The sequence below is a fragment of the Chamaea fasciata genome, unplaced genomic scaffold, assembly GCF_029207755.1.
Source record: "Chamaea fasciata isolate MVZ Bird 193981 ecotype frontalis unplaced genomic scaffold, bChaFas1.0.hap1 SCAF_2, whole genome shotgun sequence".
Lineage (NCBI taxonomy): Eukaryota > Metazoa > Chordata > Aves > Passeriformes > Sylviidae > Chamaea > Chamaea fasciata.
Genome location: NW_027094087.1, coordinates 84,595,663 through 84,616,851, shown reverse-complemented (window position 1 = coordinate 84,616,851; position 21,189 = coordinate 84,595,663). Strand labels below are relative to the sequence as shown.

The window sequence follows — 21,189 nt, the reverse complement described above, 5'->3', positions numbered from 1 at the left end:
TATGAACTTCAGTTATTGCTGTCTGGTTCTTGGGTTTTTGGGGGCCTTTGTTTTTAATAATCACAGCTACCTCAACCTTGTCAACATAGATGCTGCTAGATAAACACAATCCAACTGTGTGAATTATTGAAGTTTTAGAAGTTGTTTTCTGTCATGATGATTTGACTGGCCATGTAATTGAAATAATAATTACATTTTCCAAAGACTTCCTAAAAAGGAGGTGTGTAGCATATCTGAAGCAATAGAAGAATGTATGAATTCAAAAGCTGAAAGCTGAGGGATGACATCATAAAGAATATCTGTATTTTGTTTGCTGAAACACAACAATGTACCACAGCTTAAGACATTGGGTGATTTTACTTTGTTTACAGAATAACACTGCTTTCCTGAAAGACAGGAATGTTCACTGAAGAACAGAAATACAGTAACATTTAAAAGCTTAATGTAACACCAGTTTGGTGACCTGCTTAAAATAGATACCAACTCAACTAATTTCTATTCAGTTAAAAATGGTCACAAACCACCTTAAGTTTTAACATACTATAAAAGTTCTCTTTAAGGCAGAGGCAGGAATACTTTCCAAACTGGACAGCAAAAATGACAGAACACAGCTAATTTAAGCTTGAAAGCACCAGTGACACATCATGACATAATTCGGTCAACACATTTTTCTAAAAACAGGCATGGAAAGTAGTTACAGTGACAAAGCAGCCTTTTCTCCAGCTGTACTTTACAGTTCATGCATTTGGAGCTGGCACACATCAACAGGCACATGCTCTGTATCCAACCAAGGCATACCAGTGCTGACATTTTCACCTGAACACACAGAACTTCAACTTGGACTGAAACAATGTCAAATCTCCTGAAGTACTCTGCTGCTAATACAGGAGAGAATCTGCCTGCTTGGGTTCAGGTGCCACAGAAGAGTTTTGGTCATCAATACACTCAGCAGAGTCATTTACAAGCAGGAGAGGATTGCTGCCCACTAGCTGTCTGCATTCCATGTGAAATTTGTCAAAGTGAGTTTCTAATTTGCAAGCAAGTACAAGCCTGATTCTGCTGAAGGAATGCACCACGTTTTCACTTGCAGAAGTTGTGTGTCATAACTCACACCCTTTAAATTACTGCTACCTGAGAAGAACACCACATTTAACCAGGGCCACGGGGGTGGGGGAAGACTAAACTCAGAAGAAGGGGATGAAAGAAATAGCTCTTGGGGAATGAAAAGGCAGAAGAGAGGATTTAAGGATCTATTTCCTTTCATCACTGCCACACTCACACAACCTGACTCAGCAGTACAGGTAACCTATTAAACCTGCTAGACAGAAAAAAGCATGTTAACTGCTTTCAGGAACTGCAAACTGAGATCCCAATTCCCAAATATAAGGGTTCCTTAAAAATTAAGTGGGGACTAAAGTGTTACAAATTCTAACATTCCAACCTTGTCCCCAGGTGACTTTTCAGACTAACATACATACAAATAAGTACACAACAAGTATATAATACAAAGAAAGATCTTTCTTTAAATAATTTCCAATAAAAAAGGAAAAATAAGTTTCTGAGGCAAGTTTCATACACGCAAAAAAATTGAAAAAGGAATTTGTAAACAAAATTTTTCCTTATATGTATGTGTTTTAGGGAACTAAGATTCTCTCAATAAGTAACTTTAAACAAGATAATGTCTTAAAGGTATTAAAAAGTATTGCTTCAAATTCTTAGTAAAAGGAAAAAAGTCCTATGTTAGTAATAGTAACAAAAAAACCCATCAGTGTTCATATTTGCTTTAATGAAGTCCATGAAGTGAGAATACATACATATGGAATTATAAAAAACTAAAATACTAAGTATTGATAGGAGAAAAACAGCTTGGTAATGACCTCATCAGCTCAACTAATTAGCAGAAAGCCAGTATTTAGCATGTTTGCATGAAATTGCGAAGGCTGATCAATATATTTGTTTGAAAAATATTCAACATTAATAAGGAAAATATGAGTAAGACCATCTCAACCTAATTTTAGTCAATATTCTTGAAAATGCTTTTATTAGGAAATTATCAGTTATTCTGTAGATAATCAAAATTAAGTCTTCACTGATTTTTCTCTAGGTTGACTGACATAAATAGTAGTTAGAATTCAAAAGTCTGTAAATATTCAAATCTCTAAAGTTAAAAAATATGAAATTCAAGGGTAAATATATTGGCACTCATAATCATAAACATGTATATTAAGCATGTTTAGAAACACTTTGTCATTGAACAGATCTAAGAACATACTTTCACTACTGCAGATTAATATCTTTGAAAGATTTTTCTGGTATTTTTCAGTGAGATCATTCCTAAGTTCAGTACTGTACAACCAAAACTGCAGCCATCCCTGATGCAAAGTCATCCAGTGCAGCTTTCACTTAGGTCCGATGTCAATGCTGCTACAGAAACTCATGGTACCCATCTTAGACTCTCATCAGAGACACAGCAAACTGTTTTAAGGCTTAGGACATGAGACTGTAGAGCTGCCTCTGGACCTGTTCCAAACCAGTTAGAAAGTAACTGTGAAAATTACTAAAATCACTGCTCAACCAGTTACAGAGAGTACCAGTAACCACAGCATGCAGTGCTTGAACAGATCAGGCACACTCTGATGAAAGCTGACAGTGTGGAACAGTATCTCCCCTGGAATAGCTTCCCAGCTACCAGCGCAGTTGCAGGTTAGAGATTTCCTGAGGTTTGTGTGTGGCTCACACCAAAATGCCTGTAACGTCCATTAGCTTTCGATGAATCTTTCCTTCATGAAGAGTTGCAGGTCCTGGGCAAACACACCCACCATCTTAAGGTACACAGTGTGGAAAACAAAATGTTTTTTTGCTTATGTTAAGCCTGATTCCTGATAATAAAACTAGGGGTTTCCAGTTGAGAAAACCAGTATTTTTCATTCAACATCTCCATCCATCTTTTACGTCCTCTCCATCATCTTTTTTACCCTTAAGGGGACTTTACAGTTTCTTTGAAGAGACTCTGAGCTTTCCAAATGTATTTCTACTGCATCCTTTCTGATATTAAAAAGAGAAAAAGCAAATGAGAGAGAACAAGCACACTGTGGTCAACAGCAACATTAGAGCATCCCATTCACTAAAGCTTCCTGGGGAATATTTAAAATATATTCCTTGAGCAATGATACTTTGTATCATCAGTTAAGACATAGCAATAGTTAAAAGGGGGATTCTGTACCCGCTTCATACAATACAATACAATTTTCCCTAAGTCCACATCATTCCACAACAGCTACCTTGTATCATCTGTTTGAAACAGCACACTCCTTTACTTTGGATGGCTCATCTGTACTCATCTCAATTTACTGAATACAATCCATTTTCCACTTCTGAGAAATGCCTGGGCTGCATGTGGTCTTGTCGGCTACCACTACAGTTTAGTTCAGACTACCTGAATTTGGAAGAATTTTATCTTTTCCCTTGATTTTCTGTCCCAGAATAAACAGTTAAAATCCTTACTTTCCTCAGGGCTCTGACAGTCAGGTCACCAGAATTTAGTATCTCTGATAGCTTAAATTCACAGCCATAGGAGGAACCATGGCAACTGCCCAAGCATGTAACTCAGGCTGCTAGGCTGAGCAAGGGCTGCTGCAAGTGCATCACCATTTAGATTAGTACATTTGAGCTTAATCTGATTTAAATTTCCTGAACTTCCTACACGCCAAGAGTGTGCACAGCAGTGACTGCTCTGGCTCCACTGCAACTTGATGCTGCCCACAAGCTTTTTAACCTACCCTAAACATATTTTTTTTGGTCCTCAAAGGTTTCAACTTCCACAACAAGCAGTATGTGAAAGGATGCCTTTTCTCATATTTATGGACTTTCCTTCTTATTATCAGCATAAAGAGGAAGGTTTGGTTTTGCTCTGCTGGAATTGACATTGAAAAGAACATCCTAAAACTAGCTCTTATGCTCTTTTAGCTCATCCTCTCCTAAAGAGAAAGTATTATCCTTCCCTTTTTTCCAGTATTTATGTGCCCAAAGCTGAACATTCAGGGAATAAACTCCATTACAATAATATGACAAAACATAACTGGACACAACCGTAAATCTGACAGGCAGTGAAATTACAAAGTCTTCTTAAAAAAACTGGTACGCAGTATTTTTATATTTATTTGCCTAAGATAAAGTTGAGTTTACAGACAGAAGCCATTTCTGCACAGCAATTTCATTTTTTCTTTTGGTACTGAAGACAAATGCTTTCTCTGACAAGTCATAATATCAGCAATTCTCATAAAGCAGCTAACCCAGCTGGAAATTCCTAGGCATACAGAAAAATCAAGGTAGGAGGTCACTTAGGGTTCTCACAATTGACCTTCACTGGCAGTTAAAGTAATCAAATTTAACTACAAGTAACAGCTGGGCTGAAAGGCAAAATCAGGTCATTTCCCCCAAACCTCTCTAAACACCTCTCTAGGTCTTCAGTGACAAGTTTTAAAGCCACGGGTAAATTTAAAAATTAGCAAACCTTGTGCTTTAATAACAGAACATGGGCAAATGAGTTTTTGAAAATGATCAGCCTTAAAAAAAACGGACAAGTCCTCAAATAAAAGAACGTATTAAGGTCATATTTGGACCTATTTACTGTAAAATGATTTGTATTCTGTATGATTCCCCTCTTCCAAAAATGCATGAAGAAATGGCTTTAAGTTTTAATTTAAGAAGTCAGTATATTCAGAAACAGGCTGCTCTCACACATCTATGGTATTAACAGGTTTGTCTTCCTTTCTCAGTCATATCAGTATTGGCACCAAATTAAAATAATGCTTTATTTCTAGAAATTTTTAAGTCCACAAGAAGAGTACACAACTAAAACGTTTTAATTCAAACTTCCATCTGAAAATCCCTACCATCAGAAGATGATCCGGGACAGTGCAGAAGACAAAGAAACAGAAGCTGGTCACTCTCACCATCAAGATCTGTGCAAAATCTGATAATGGGGGAATAAGAGCTATTTGACAGTTCAAAACATCTAAATCTGCAACTGTTCTGAGCAGAAGCAGTTCTGCTGAGCATAGAAATCTTCAGCATCATGCTTAGAATTCAAGCAACAAAGCTATTTGAGATTCTTCTAGAGGAAATCTAGTATGTATGCTTGCACTCAGAGTCCTTTTCAGTTTCTCCAAGCCCATGTAGTTTGCACAAGTCAGAACTGACAAACCCAAGCCCCGTGTGGCTGCAGGACTTACCCGGACAAGCGCATCATCGATGATGTGATCACGTCTCACTTTCAGTCGCAAATATGGGTTGAGCTGCTGCCCTTGGACTAAGCTGTAGAGCACAGTTATGCGCCTTTCACTGTACATCCGGATCCTATTGTCATAATACAATCCCAGGTTCTTGGTAACAGCATTCAATATGAAGGGACAGGTCATAAATGAGAATTTATTCTCTGTTTCTACTTTGAAGAAAGTGTAGTCTTTGTCCATTTCTAGAACATCATTCAGTGGTTCATTAATAAATTCTTCAAAAGGGATAAGTGGTTTTCTGCAATCTATAGTTTTAACACCAAGTTCAGTTTCCAGTGGGTCCACTCGAGGACCTTTTTTATTTCTTCTTTCCTCACCCAACAGCTCTTGAAGAGTTAGTTCACTTGATTCTGGGATGGGTTCTTCATCTTCCTCTTCATTATGATCTGTATCCACATCCCCTCCTACTACATTTGCATAGTAAACCATTTTCAAGCACTTTGAAGCAGCAACAACAGCATCATCATCATTCACTAGGTTACGACTATTGAACTCGTTGCTTATGACTTTGTAAGTAATAAGCTGCTGAAATGTTTCCATCATTCTCCGAATTTGATCTGCTCTGTACTTAGACCACAATCTGACCAGTTTTGCTTGAGCTGCAAGGGGTAGTTTGCTCATTGCTTTGCAAAACAACGGTAGAGCCATTTCCAGATATTCTGGGCTATGAAGATTGCCATTCTCCATAACGATAATAAACAAATTCAGATAGTTAGGATCCCGAGAGTACACATTATGGTAAGTCAAGTCACATTCCACATTAGGTGACAAGTACACAAGTGCATTTAAAAAGGCAGTTTCTATTTTTTCATTAGAAAGTAACCTATCATAGACCCGTCTGACTGCTTCAATATCTACAGACACTTCATCTGGGCCTAATTTTTGGAGGTTATTATCTCCCTGTGTGTTATCACCTATTCTTGATGATGAAGATGATGATGCACCAGAATCCTCTTCCATAGCAGCAGCTGAACATGCAGCTTTTTCCTTTTCATCTTCATCTTTGTCTTCATCCTTTCCTTGAAGAGACTTGAGCTCCTCCTTGGTGTGCTGCTTGGTTTTTCGGAAACTCTGTACCAGTGCTTCAGCACTAGAAAACACTCTCCCAATCACCCGGATTAAAGGGGAATAATCCTCTTTTTCTCGACATAGTTCAAGAATTTCATATATCTTGTCTTCTGTTAGAAAAGTCACATCTATAAAAAGATAAAGATAGTAGTTTTATTCAGATAAAAATCAAAAAGATAAAATACTTCTGGTTTGTCCTACCCAAGAATTCTGTGTGTCATATCATCATTAAAACTGCAAAAACAATATAAGTGCTGAATGTCAAGACAGATCATGATTTCATTCACTGACTTTGTAAAATATTTTATTCATGGATGTCAATCACAGAATGTGCACAATGGTGAAACTGTTTTGCAGCCAATTAATTACATTTGGTAGTTAACAGTACTGTATTGTCTAGGCAAGTGCAAACAGTAAGAGGTTTAAACCTTAAAAGACTTAATGAATAAGGCTGTGACAATAGAGTCTTCTGGCAAATCTGCATGGTTAATATGTAAGTCATTAAACTAAACAAACTAGACTGTATCAACCTTTTTTCAAACCAGACCCTGAAGAAAAGACTCAATCACTTGTTTTGTTATATGTTAATGGGAATGTAAGATTTCTTATTTCTCTTTTTAATGCTTTCTGCAACAGTTTTTAGACAAAACTGATGGCTGAAAATCCTCCCAAAACCCTCAATATACACTCTGAAACTTATGCTGCCTTCTAAATTACACATACAGTGTGGCATCTCTTTGTATGTTAGGCCCCACTAAGAAAAGCAACTTAGGTATACTCATCAACATGTTATTCAGATGAACAAGATGGTTTACATACATCATCTGCTCCAAATACCTGTCTGTTCTCCTTCTCCCCAAACTCCTGATTTAAATTAAGTCATTTGAAGGGTCCATTTGTTATTTAAAATCTTCCTTTTTCTTTAGAAAAAAGAAAACATTCTTTATAGCTTTCTATGTTACTTTTCAAACAGAAGCCACAGATCCTTTCACATCAAGTGATGATTTACAGTAGGATTACCACATGATCAGATCCTGAAAAGATATTTTAGTTTAAGCACATTCTTCTGAACTGACACATAATTTAAAACTAAAACAGAATCTTTTTAATAGCATCTCTAGAGAGCTAGAAAACATCTTAGAACTGTATTCACCAACCATGCTAGAACTACCTACCACTGCAGAAAATGTATCATTTTAATAGACATTTAATAAAATGCTTAATAAAGGTGCTGTACACTAAAATATTTTGCAATGCAATTACCTACACTGACACTCATTCCAAGAAGTCATTAAATGAAAAATATAAACTAGATGATGCAAAGACAGACAACCTATTGACTTTCACAGAACCCCAAGCCACTCTTAGAGCACATATAACACAGGAAAGGTTAAAGCTTATTTCTAAGCTTAGATTGACTTCCAATCTGAAGACACTGACAAAGCTCAACACTAAAATCTGTCCTGCTTTAAAAAAAAAGCTGTACTGAAAACATTATGAAAGGATTTAAGCTTAGTGCAACATCTATTTTTACCTGCTGCAGTGGATGCTCAAGAAGCAAAACTTGTCTTAAAAGAAGTCTTAATTTTCTTGTGTTAAGAGAAATTTATCTGCTGATACAGATGATGTTCCATGACACGGCTCCTCAAAATGAGGACCACAGTCTCGATTTTACTGACTCTGGACCACAGACATTATTCATAGCATAAAAATTATCAGCACAAGTTGACAATTAAACAATATAATAAATTTCAGAGTTCCATTCTTAAACAGGCATCCCTCATTGACTCTTTTAAATGTTTTACTATTTCAGGAACTTTAGAAAAGTAATTTAAGTATTTATTTCGGAATGACATTTCTTTCAATTTATTTAGGACTTTCAATCCTATGTCAAGCATAAAAGCAAGCTACACGTCCTTTTCCTTGGTTTTGCTAAACTTTGCCGCAGATTTCCCAGTAACTGTTGTAGCAAATAGACCTTAAAAAGATTCAGAGTGCTAGATTCCTTAGACGTCACTCAATTCCAAAGGTAACTAAGCCTCAGATGAGATTTTAGAATGCATTAAAGCCCTCTATCTATATAGCTACGAAGAAAGGTCAATACTTGTGATGCTCCAAGAGAGGAAGTCTGACTCACTGCTGTAGCCAACAGACTGTCTCTGGAGGTAGGTTCAGAAGGCTCTTACATACCTGCCTTGGGAAGAGGGGATGGTTAGACAGAATAAGGAAAATTCTGAAAAGCTCCATGAAAAAAAAAAAAAAAAATCAAGAGAAAAAAATCACAAAACAGACTTAATTTGTCTCTTGCTCATCTAATGCTACATTGCCTTCCATTTCCCCTTCCTAGTGTTTGCCTCTCTGCTTATTCAGATCATAAATAATTTGGGTACAAATTTATCCTTGCATCACAAAAAGGAGAAACTGATGCTGCTACTGACTGGAACATCTTGGGTTGCTTATAACACAGTACTATGTTTTATTATGAATGTAGCAGAGTTTTTTAAATCTTTGCTGTAAACAATTTCACCTTCTTTAGCTAAAATAAATTAATCTGGACTTGTGTTTATACCACTTTTCGCTAGAATACTTAAAGGTGGTCTGCTCAAAGGTTAATGGCTTTAAAAACCATCTGGCCCGGTTTCTGGATGTGTTTGCAATCATGGGTTTTGGTGAAAACTAATATTTTTCTATTAGTATGTACTGACTGTTAGAGATAGTTTGAGAAGCTAAACAGAAGTTAGAAAACATAAACAGAACAGTATTTTATTTTACACTGGCTTAAAAATAACTGTACTTAAACATTTTTTAACTTAGTGAATGTATTGCCTAACACCCACTGCATCATTTTCTTCACTTGTTAAGTTTCTTAATGGAGAATCCAGAATTAGTTAGAAGTATAACTTTTGTAATTTACAAACTGCAGAATAATTACAAAACTAGCAAAACTAAAACAGTCATACAGCAGCATTTCAAGCTTTTCCGTATTTGCAAAAATCATTTTTCTGGTAAGACAATAAATGCATGTTGATTTTAACAGAGATGTGGTCAAGATGTAGATTTGGAATCTGTGTTCAGCATTAAACCAGCCATTTTTCTAAATCCATAGTAAAATACTCAATTGTCCAATACTGTATTTTACTAAAGTCAGCAGAACACCACCGGAGTGAATTCTGCTGGCTTGTACTCATTCATACGAAATGTGTTTTATTTCAGGAAAATTGTAAACATCTTACCTTTAAAGTCATCTCTCGGGCCTTGCATTTCCTTCTTGTTCATTTTTCTGTCAGTGCAGGAATTGTTATGGGCACCTTTGGAATTGTTTTCTAGGTAAGCTGAGCTCGTTCCTTTCTTGGAGGGATGAGGATCACAGAGTTTTGCATTAATCTTATAAAGCTCGAGGGCCTTAATGGCTGCTGCATTGTTATCCATACGGAGAAAAGTTGGACAGGAAGCACAAAATTCATTCGTGCAGGCTTCATTTCCACAGCCCTCGGTTAACTGGTGGTAGTAGCGCTCTATTAGATGCTTTGCAGCTGCTCGCTTCCTGTAGCAAACATTCAAACAGTAAGTACAAGGATTAGTGGAGCTTTCACATACAAAGCTCATTCAATAGCATCAGCAAGGCAGAGATTAGTCAGGCACTGAAACACAAGATTTCTGTCAAAGAGAACACATCAGAAGATTTTTTTAAATGCAGGATTCTCATCTTGACAAATGCAAATATATTTAACACACAATTTAATTTGTGGGTTCTATGTAAGTAAAAGATAAATCCTCTTTATGCACAGTTTTCAGCTTTACACGGTAGTGCTCCAGTGTAGACAATCTTGTACAGTTCCGAACAATCTCAACTGTCACTAAAAAAGAGAGCAATTTGGATGCAAAACAAGGCTGCAACTGAAACAGAACTGCATGTTGTACAGGTGTTGTATCTAATATATAGTACTGAGGCATGGTTGCCACTGACAGATGAAAGAGGCATCAAACACAAACAATTCAGACATTTATTTAGCAACACTATTAATACTACACGATTTTACCTATTTTAACAAGATTCCAGATGACTAAGTTATCATATTTAGTCTATTTAAATCCATACAAAAATATTCCTTGATTAATTAAACTGATGATAAAAACACAATTACAGATGAGCACAAGGCTGGATTATTTCTTAGCTTAAATAAATCATATGGTTGTCTAAATAAAAGAAAAAAAAAAACACCCCAAAAAGTGGTATCTGTCAAATCCTTCCACTTCTTCTGCCATTACAGGTGGTAAGAATGCATTCTGAAAAATCACAGCTATATTGCTGTACAAGTCTAGTGCTCAGTACTATATATAAGCACAAAAGAAAATGTAACTGCCTTATTAATATGATCATATACTTCTACAGAAACATGCAAATAGTAAAGAAATCACTGGAAAGCTGCAGGTAACCAGGACAGAAGCAGCTGCATGCAGCACCAAGAGCACCACGTTTCACCACGTTTCAGAAAGAAACCCCCAAGCCTCAACTTCATTTAAGATACTAAGTTATTAATTAAAACTACCAACTATGAAAGATTTCAAACATTCTGACTAGGTTTAACATACAGACTTCTTAGAGAACTTTAATGATACAGCAGTATAAAGATTAGAGCATCAGAAATTGTGATACTAACTTAAAACTGCCTTTCCTGATGTCGATGCATGCACGGATTCTGCATAGAACAAGTACTTCAGAACTGAAGTGCTAGACCCACTGGTACTATCCAGCACTTGCTGCACCACACTGTTAATAATGGCTGGTTAAAGAGGAGTTTCAATGCAGCTACTTTAAAAGCAAAAATGTTCTGAGAGTGACTACTGCGGTGTGTATTACTCAGCAATAAGACCTCTGCTTCTTTCTTTTCAACCTTCAAGATCTCACGATCCCAGAGAAGAAAAAAACTTACAAGGAAAACAATTACTTTGATGTCTACCTGAGCTTTCAAATGCCCCAGTACGTTCCAAGGAAAATAAAGAAAAAACCAACTGACGAGAAAGGTTTCCCTGGCACTTTGAGATGGACGTGGAAGGAAAAAGCAGCATGAGCAATACCATTAAAACCACTACTGTGTAACAGGGAATAACTATGTTCTAATCTAAGGGAAGAGTTCTGGTCTCTCACATTTTTATATGTAGACTTAGGAAAATCTGCCTCTCTACATGTGCATCTAAAAATAAGTGGGTTTTTTTAATCTTGTCTTTCATACTTTAGTCATTAGTACAGAGGCTTTAAGAAAAACCACCCAATCCCCGCCAAGCAACAGCATTTTAATACAACTTGGACCAGAAAATTATTTCAGAGACAACAATTTCTGAGTGCAAAATTTCATGCTTTGATCATTCTTGACTTTCAATCACTCCAGACCTCCAGATTTAGTGAATATTGGATGTGAAATATTGTCACTGGTAAGTACGTTAAGTATTTAATATGAAAAAGCTTGATTTTCATACCCGAGCTGCGGCCACCAATATGCACACCTTCCTAGCTCACACATCTAGTTTGAATAAAGTTCTACCAATGTATAAACACTGATACATTAACAACACATTTTATAATTTTAAACAACACTCCACTTTAATCAGGTGATGTCTGAGATGGCCACAGATAAAGCTAAGTCTTGTAAGACAAACAAGTTTAGACTTGTTAACAAGTCTAACAGTAAACTTCTGAAGGACTCAATATTTTTTCTGCTTTTAGTTTTTAGCTAGCAGTTACTTTACTTCTCAAATTTTACCATGCCTACAATAAGGCAAATACTTTTGTACAAATACTTTTATTTTGACTTGTGTTTGGAAATTCACTGACTCAAGTTCTCTGAAACTCTATTAGAGACAAAGGTCTGACTGAAGATTGTATTTTTTATTCTCTTTTTAAATCAAGTACAGAAGCAAACAATATGGTATACAACAGTACTAGATGCAGCAGTATTAGAATTTCATAGAATATCCACAGTTGGAGGCGACCCACAAGGATCACCAAAGTTCAACTTCTGGCCCTGCACAGAACCATCATAAAGAATTACACCATGTGCCTAACAAACACTTCTTGAATTCAGGCCTGGTGCTGTGACCACTTCCCTGGGGAGCCTATTCCAGTGCCCAACCACTCCCTCTGGGTGAAGAACTTTTTCCTTATATCCGACCTAAACCTTCCCTGATGCAGTTTCATGCCATTCCCTCGGCTCCTGTCACCACAGAGAAGAGATCAGTGTTGGCCCCTCTGCTTCCCATCGGGAAGCTGTAGATCTAGATGAGGTCTTCCCTCAGTGTCTCTCTTCAGGCTGAACAGACCAAATGGCCTCAGTCACTCCTCATACAGCTTGCCTTCAAGGTCCTCCACCATCTCTGTAGCCCTCCTTCAGATGCTCTCTAACAGCTTTGTATCTTTGTATACTGCAATACCCAAAACTGCACACAATATTCAAGGTGAGGATGCCCCAGTGCAGAGCAGACAATCCCCTCCCTAGCCCAGCTGGCGATGCCATGCCTGATGCACCCCAGGACAGGGTTGGCCATCCTGGCTGCCAGGGCACTGCTGACTCATGTTCAACTTGCCAGCAACCAGGAACCCTGGGGCCTTTCTGTGATGCAGGTCTCAGAAGCACTTGTATTTGCTGAACTTCATGTGGTTGGTGGCTGCCCAACCCTCTAATTTGATGAGGTCTCTCTGCATGACCTGGTTGCCTTCCAGGGAGTCAACAGCACCTCTCAATTTAGTAACACTGGCAAACCTACCCTGTACACCTTCCAGACCTGTGTCGAAGTCATTTATGAAGATGCTGAGGGGGCACAAGGATGGAGCCCTGTGGAACTCCACTAGTGACAGGTCACCAGTCTGATGTTGCTCCATTTACTATAACCTTGTGTGCCCGACCTGTGAGCCAGTTGCTCACCCCGCCCTCACATGATATATTTATCCAGTTGTGTGTTGGATATTTTGTCCAGAAGGATACTGTTTGACAGCATCGAAAGCTTTATGGAAATCCAAAAAGATGACATCAATTGGCTTCCCTTGATCAACTAGATGGGTTACCCCGACATAAAAAGAAATTAGGCTTCACATGAACGCATGCTGGATGTGACTGATGTCTGTGGTGTTTTTCAATATGAAAAACATGTTTTTCATTATGTCCTTTAGATGCTTTTCAATAATTCCCAGAATGTCTTGTCCATAATTCCACCAGGCATTGACGTGAGACTGACAGTCCTGTAGTTTCCAGGGTCATTCTTCCTGCTCTTCTTGAATATTGGGCTAACATCGGCCAGTGTCCAGTTGAAAGAGACCTCTCCAGATTCCCAAAATTATTGAAAAATCCTTGAGAGAGGCCTTGCAATGACACCAGACATCTCTTTGAGTATTCTTGTATGAGTTCTGTAAGGCCCCATAAACTTACAGAGATCCAGCTGGATCCTCCCCCTCACCCTGGCAGCTACTCCACAGGATTTTCACATTACCTCAGACAAATGATTTAGGTAAATAAATAAAAAAATAAGTGAGGATACAGACCTCAGTAGGTAGAAGGGAATTTACCAAGCCTTCCACAAGAGCTACCCTTACTGAGGTTCATCGATAAAAGGACTTACAGAAAATGCAATTCTGAGTCAGTGCATGATTTTACAAAACAGGCATTCCATACCACATTCCCACTGGTGTACTTCAGGTATTATCACTGTTCACTGCCAAAAGCCCACATTTCCTATTTCTACATTATTCAGCAAAAGAACTTGTAGCATACTCTCTGCATTGTCCAAAAGTGAAAACTTGATCTCTTTCTACATTCCCCTGCTCATTTAGTATGCTGGAAACTAAAGTTCTTGGCCTGAGGCATTAAAACTGGTTCATCAAGCAAAGTAACATAAAACCACTCTCTATTCTTAGCTCACACTACACCCATGAAGACCGTAGCTCTCTAAATTCCTATAAAGGGATCTGGTGAAGAGCAACTGGTTCCTTAGAAAACTCAAGGCCTAGTTCACTGTACACACAGTTACTGCCGTAGCTTAGGCTGTAGTGACTGACTTGCGTATACATTTCCAAATACTCGTTGTTGCACATCCACCTATGAAATTGCACTGGTGTGGCTGCAATTGTAAACATTCCACAAACATTTCACAGGCATATCCTTATGACTAAAGGATAACTTCCCACTCAGTGGGCCTCGCATAACCTCCTCAAGCAATATGCACTGCTTCAGTGAGGAGGAGGGGCACCTAAAATAGACACCCAACTTCCTTCCTTGAAGTCCAACAATTTCACAAGCACACTTTTCTGTTTAAAATGAAATTAGCATTCACTGACTTAGTTTGTAGTGGTCACAGAAAAAAGAACTGTCTTTAGGCTTTCCATAAGTTCTTTAGCTTATAAAAAGCCAGATAATAAGTACTTTGCATCTGTAATTTAAATGGTGCCAAAACTGGAGTATCATGAGAAACATGTACCACCAAGCCAAAGGTGAACTGGGCTGCATTTTCTGTAATTTTTGAATGTCTAAAACCTGTTGAAAAACAAGGATTGAGTGGACCGGTTCAAAAGTTCCTATGAAACAGAATTTTCATTTCTCAAACACCTTAAACTAAATACAGAGAAATACCATATAAAGGAATCTCTTCCCACAGAGAAAATCAGAAGTTTAAACATTAAAGGAATTTTTGAAAGATTTGGAGCATGTAATAATTTAAAATTCACCTAAAAATCATTTACATTCAAGTTTACATTTACATTCAAAACGTGCTTGAAGTTTAAAATATCTCCATAACTGCATCATTTTTGCTCGAAGTTTACCTAAATTTTAGAAAAACACATGGATGTTTCACACTTGTCTGGAAATACCAGAATGAAAAAACACACTTCTGAATGGTTTCTGCTTAGGACACAATAATTGTTATATTATTTTTACACATAAATCCCACATTGGACAGGAGCATTGATCTTCTGGAGGGCAGGAAGGGATCTGGACAGGCTGGATTGATTGGGCCAAGGTCAACAGCATGAGGTTTAACAAGGTGAAGGTGTCAGGTCCTGCACTTGGGTCACAACAACCCAGTGCAGTGCTACAGGCTGGAGCAGAGTGGCTGGAAAGCTGCCCAGTGGAAGAGGACCTGTAGGTGCTGATCAACAGCAGCTGAACATGAGCCAGTGTGTGCCCAGGTGGCCAAGAAGGCCAATGGTGACCTGGCCTGTATCAGCAATAGTGTGGCCAGCAAGATGAGGCTGTGATCTCCCTGTTCTTGGACCTTGAATCCCATGTCTGATTTTGGGCCATTCATTGCAAGGAAGACATTGATGTGCTGGAGTGTGTCCAGAATAGGGCAAGTGAGCTGCTCAAGGGTCTGGAGCACGAGTCTTACAAAGAGCAGCTGTTGGAGCTGCCTGGAGGTGTTTAGCCTGGACAAAAGGAGGGTCAAAAGTGACCTTATCACTCTCTACAACCACCTGAAAGGAGGCCGTAGCCAGGTGAGGATTGGTCTCTTTTCCCAGGCAACCAGTAACAGGACAAGAAGAAAATGGCATCAAGCTGTGCCAGGGGAAGTTCAGGCTGAACATCAGAAAACATTTCTTCACTGAAAGGGCTGTCAAGCTTTGGAATGGGCAGCCCATAGAGGTGGTAGAGTCACCATCCCTGCCTGAAAGTGCTCAAGAAATAACAGAACTTGGCACTTGGCGCGCTGGTCTAGTTGATACGGTGGTGATTGTTCCAAGGGTTGGACTCAATGATCTTGGAGTTCTTTTCCAGCCTTGATGATTCTATGATTGCTCCAAGATGGCTAATTTTATTAAATGGAAATCTACAACAGCCTGTTTTGCAATGGCTATTAGGAATTCAGAAGTGTCAAAATGTTCATCAGCAATTTTCTTAACACACATACACAAAAAAAACCCAAACCCGAAAAAAGAAAAAAAAAAAAACAAAAAAACCCCAAAAAACCCCTACAACCAAAAAAGCATTAATACGCATAAGAAACTATGTCTTTTGGGCAATAAAAAACACAAGGAACAGCTTTTTTTGGTACTAATAGCATAATAATTTTCAATGGATGTGTTAACATAGGCATAAAGAGACACATCTGTAACTTTGGAAACAAGATGACCAGCATATCAAAAACTGTTAAAGAAGGTGCTGCGGACAGTCATCTTCATGAAGTTAAACATTGCCTCATGCATGTTTCAGCTTCAAACCTTGCACGCTGGTCTTCCTGCCTCTGTTAAGTAAGAGCAGCAGCGCTAGAAAAGACAAGCTTCCAGTAATAGCACTGCCCACACAGAGCCTTTTGAAGAGCCCTGCATGCTAAACTGCCAAACACTCCACCCACAGCTGGAGCCCAGCCCTTTGTACCAGCAGTGCTGTAACACCTTTTGCCTGCCTCAGCCTCTGGCACCACAGCAAATGTGCATCTGGCAAATGTGCATGTGCATGGAGCTCACATTTTCCCAACTCCATTCTTTCCAGTGAGGTGGATGCCAATAGCAGGGGTGGTTTGTGAGCCCCCCTTGGACCACACTGGCTTAACCCAAACGACCTCCCTTCCCACCCTGTATTCTAGATCCACTGCATCTCTGGGAAAACCATGTGCTGACAAAGGCATGACACTTCCTCAGGAAGGGCAACTCTGAGAACAGAACGTGTGTCCTGGCTATATGGAGCAATGCAGGAAGTCAGAGAGAGGGAGTGAAGAACACAGTCAGCATCTATCTTGTAATCTTGTCTCAGAAAAATTGCCTTGCTACAGTCCTATTTAAAAAAAAGAGAAGGGCTTCAAAATTGCAAAGAATCTAATCCTCAAAAGCAAAGAGAAGGAAGATGAACGCACAGAAAGCCGTATGGAGACAGCCATTTCTTTGCCTTGATATGTGACACCATAAAATAGAGTGAAAACACATAAGCAGATAAGAAGTTACTGTTAAATATTCAAGTTATGTAATTTAGTGCTAAAGAAGTTTTAAGAAAGTTATACAGGAGCAGACAGAAGATGCTGACCTTAACAATTCTAAGACTTGAATGAATGCTATGATAAAAAGACTCCTAACTTTGAGCTAGCACCAAGATGTTCATCACATGGAGACCCAGAATTTGAAAAGCCTGGGATAAGGAAGACTTATACAGGGAAGATTTAGCTGTGTAAGAATCTGAATATTTTCTTTAAATTTCTTTTCATCCATAAATGTGAAACATACAGGGCTATGCTCTTGGTATAAAGCTTTTTAAATCAAAACATGGTAATAAATAAAGCAATTATATCAGCTAACCAGAGCAAAACCAATCACTTATTGTGCAAACAAAAAACCACTTGCTTTAGTCCCTGCATTTACTAATGAATTTTAGGCATGTAAATAACACAGTAACTGTTCTAGCAAAACAGCAGGCTTGCAGGTCACAGCTCTACCACTCAACCTGCCATTCCACCTTACATGGCACGAGCAGCTATGCAGCAGGATTGCAAAAATTCTTTGTGACAGGTGTCATACAGATCACATTGTGATACAGTTAAAAAAACATTTCGTTTTGCAAATATACTGCATAACTACTAGTCAAGTATGTGAATTCCTACAGCTTGACTGGCTCACATTTATTTTAGACAAATAGCTAAAATTTATGAAGTCAGGGCCACTCTGATCACTGGTCTACATAAAAAAGTACTCAGCTATAACACAGAAAAGTTTATTACTGTAAATTATATTTTTTATGTCCAGTTTTAAGAAAGATAAATCCTTACACAAGAACTGTCAAACTTCCAGAAGGAAAAAAGTTTTACTGTATTTTCTTTCTGATTTATCCTAGGTCCCTAAAGTCTTTGTTTCACACCAGTCTAGGTGAGTGCTGCTGATACGTCTCTTCCTAAAATGCATAAAACCCAGTAATCCAACTGACAACATCCAGAGTGGACCATAGCTGCAGCCTTATTTCCCATTTGGCTAGGCCAGGGAAACAGAAGGACACAACTCAACTTGCTGCAGGAACAATAAACCACAATGCAGCATGGGCCACTACGGGAGCAGGAATGAGAGACCATGGCAGGGCTTTTACCCTGTGACCGCTAATGCAGCAACATGCAGAGGCCACGTAGCAACAGGAAGAGTCACCTCTCAGGCCAGGATCCCTGCAACCTTCACTCCTAAGAAAGCATCTGGACAGCACTTCTGTAGCAGATGGTACGAGTGAGGGAAAAGGAATCTGCCATATCAGGAGAACTGCTTCTTCTAGTGCAAGAAAAGGCTTCACTGCAGTGAACTGCTAATGACATCAGAAATGCCCTCACTGTTTCCTCCTCCTCATTTTTTAGGTATGCAGTCCAATCTGGGGGGGCTCACTGCAGTTTTGCTTCTCCTTAAGTCGGGCAGCTACAGCAGAGAAGTCCTTGAGCAATTTCCACTATGTCCCTAGCCTGCAAAACATCCTGAAAATGGCATCCAGCCCGTGGCATGTAAAATGCTAGACCGTTTGGGGGGAAGGCGTGAAGGATACAGTTTAAGGTCAGAGAAGAAGTTTGTGGCAGAAGAGAAATCCAGATCCTTTGAAGCGTCAGACAGCACACTAACCACTGGGCTACAGTCTCTCTATTTATTTTGGAACTTGTGCTGTAAGCCAGAAGAGCAGTTGTGGTTTCCCTGTTTGAGTTCTATGACGCGACAGTCTGAACAGTTGGAAAAGAATCCTTTTTTTTTTTTTAATGGTCCTCTAATTCCTGCAACTCCTCTGACTTTTAAATTGAAATGAACGCTTCAGCCCACCACAATCTTTAGTTCATCTTGGCTTCTAACCTAATGAAGACAGACAAAAAAGGGTTCAGACCTGTCAGCAAGATAACCTCTGAATACTGTTTAGTGAAAGAGAGCTAGTTTTCTGTTTCTAGAAGTAACTGGCATATAAATTCACTGAATTAAGTCACAATTTCTTTTTCTGAGCACAACAATCCATCTGCCACAACAGATACCAGCAGGTATTGTGCCTTAGTACTGAAGTGCCTTCAAACCCATGCAAGATGTTAGTGAACAGCAGGCAGAAATTACATCCCTACTGTCAAGTCTGAATATAGGCTGTAAGATTTCTGACACTGTATTATGTCACCATCTACTGGCTCACATTAAATTAAACCTCTGAATGTTCCCTACAACTCATTCACCCTCCAAAAAAATCAATTTCTATAGAGGCTTAAAATTGCAAAAATTGCAAAATATTAATTCGATATTTTCTAAGGTAATTTCACAGTTCTACTCAGCTTTTGTCTTCTTTTTATTAAGCAGATGCAAGAGTGACCATTATATATGTTCAGAACACTTTTAATCAAGATAATCCAAACTCATGGACTCATTTACTTACATTCGGCTAGTTTCAATGTTCTCAGAGTGTGGTTCTCCTGGTGATCTGCAAAACCAGACAGAAAACCTTAAGCATTGCGTGTTCTTTCAAGTCTTTACAATATGAAATTATGAAAGATGGAATGCAATGAGTGTATTATTGCCACTAAAAGCACCAACTTTTTGGTCCTTTCAGATTTAATTTATCATACTCTGGAATACAGATTATTACATAAAATACGATAGTATAATCAAGCCAAATTTCCCTAAGAAGGAGAGCAGTTTTTCCTCACTGCTTATGCAACAGGAGCCATTAGGGAAGAGATCTGCTGGCAGTACTTCCGCATTCAGGCTGCATAGTGCTCCTGTTCTGGGCTAATTCTTCATAACCACTTTTGTAGCCAAAAGTGTAATCAAAGATTATCAGTGATCATCTGCAACCAACAAATTCTCAACAGAGCTGGACTCTTTAAGAAGTAGCAGCTCAGAAGCAGGGTCCAAAAGAATTTCGAAGCAAATCTCTCATCTCCCTACACCTGAATTCATGGAGCTAATCTCACAGACAGCCTTCTGTTTTCTTCATTCCAGCCAAGAGATCAGCCAGTAGTAGTCAGAATTAAGTGTTACTGCCTGGCACAAGCAGCACCTGTGTTTAGCGTGGCAACCCCAATGACTTAATTTACAGAGTAATTCAAGGGGTATAGCTCAATACTAACTTAAAGGAGATTAAATTATAGCTATTTAGCTCCTCCTTATTCCCATCTTCCTTAAGACAGCACTGATTAAACTGTTAACTTCTTTTTTAGACAGTATTTTTTTTCTCTCTTTGAGGGAGAACTTTCCCCTAGCCAGTGAGTTTGTGGCCAGACAAGCCAAAAGACAAGGCAGTACAAATGCAGCAGTTTTGATTCCCGTCATCTTAAGATGCCTTAAAATCAGCTCTTATGGAACTTTTGCGTGGGTACAAACTTCGGTACAGTTGACCAGAACTGCCATGCTGGAAATACTGTGCAAGGAGTGGAAACAGAGCACAGCCATTACAGGAAAACTCTGCAGCTTAGATGAACAAAAATGTCTTTCATGACAGCTCTAAAAACAGAAGTGAGCTAAAATCTGCAAACAGAACTAACTTTGTAGGTTTCACCAGAATCTGTTGGGAGACTTCAGTCAGGACAGCTAAGCAGACTTTCCTGTAGCTTTACAAGGAAAAAAAAAAATCTTTATTTATAGAACGCAATTTCTAAACTTCTCTATTTATTATATAACGATCAATAATATTCTAAATGCTATTGGAAATCTCCACATGTAGCCTGATACATTTCTTTTTACCTGTTTCATTTTGCTATTTTACTGGATGGTCTCTCCTACTAAAGCCTGGACTGCTTTCCAAATTCTCTACTAAAATTTTAGTTCCTTTTCTGAAGTACCAGATCTTAACAACTTTTTGGATTCTGATAAACAGACCCAGTGCCTAGAAGGCATTTCTGGCAGACAACTTTTAATTCC

General features: G+C 38.6%; 1 protein-coding gene across 7 annotated transcripts in view; it reads right to left on the bottom strand.

Moving 5' to 3' along the window:
* The window catches only part of UBE3A (ubiquitin protein ligase E3A), a 61,161-nt gene that overhangs the window by 19,522 nt on the left and 20,450 nt on the right, over nucleotides 1–21,189 (bottom strand). For 6 of the 7 annotated variants that reach the window (XM_066176536.1, XM_066176538.1, XM_066176540.1 and 3 more), the window contains 3 exons: nucleotides 19,706–19,750; nucleotides 9,596–9,906; nucleotides 5,235–6,490 (listed from right to left, as the gene is read on the bottom strand). In XM_066176536.1, the coding sequence (XP_066032633.1) occupies nucleotides 5,235–6,490; nucleotides 9,596–9,906; nucleotides 19,706–19,750 (1,612 nt within the window). Of the gene's footprint in view, nucleotides 1–5,234; nucleotides 6,491–9,595; nucleotides 9,907–19,705; nucleotides 19,751–20,813; nucleotides 20,856–21,189 lie in introns of those variants that run through there. The other variant, XM_066176542.1, reaches the window with a different exon arrangement.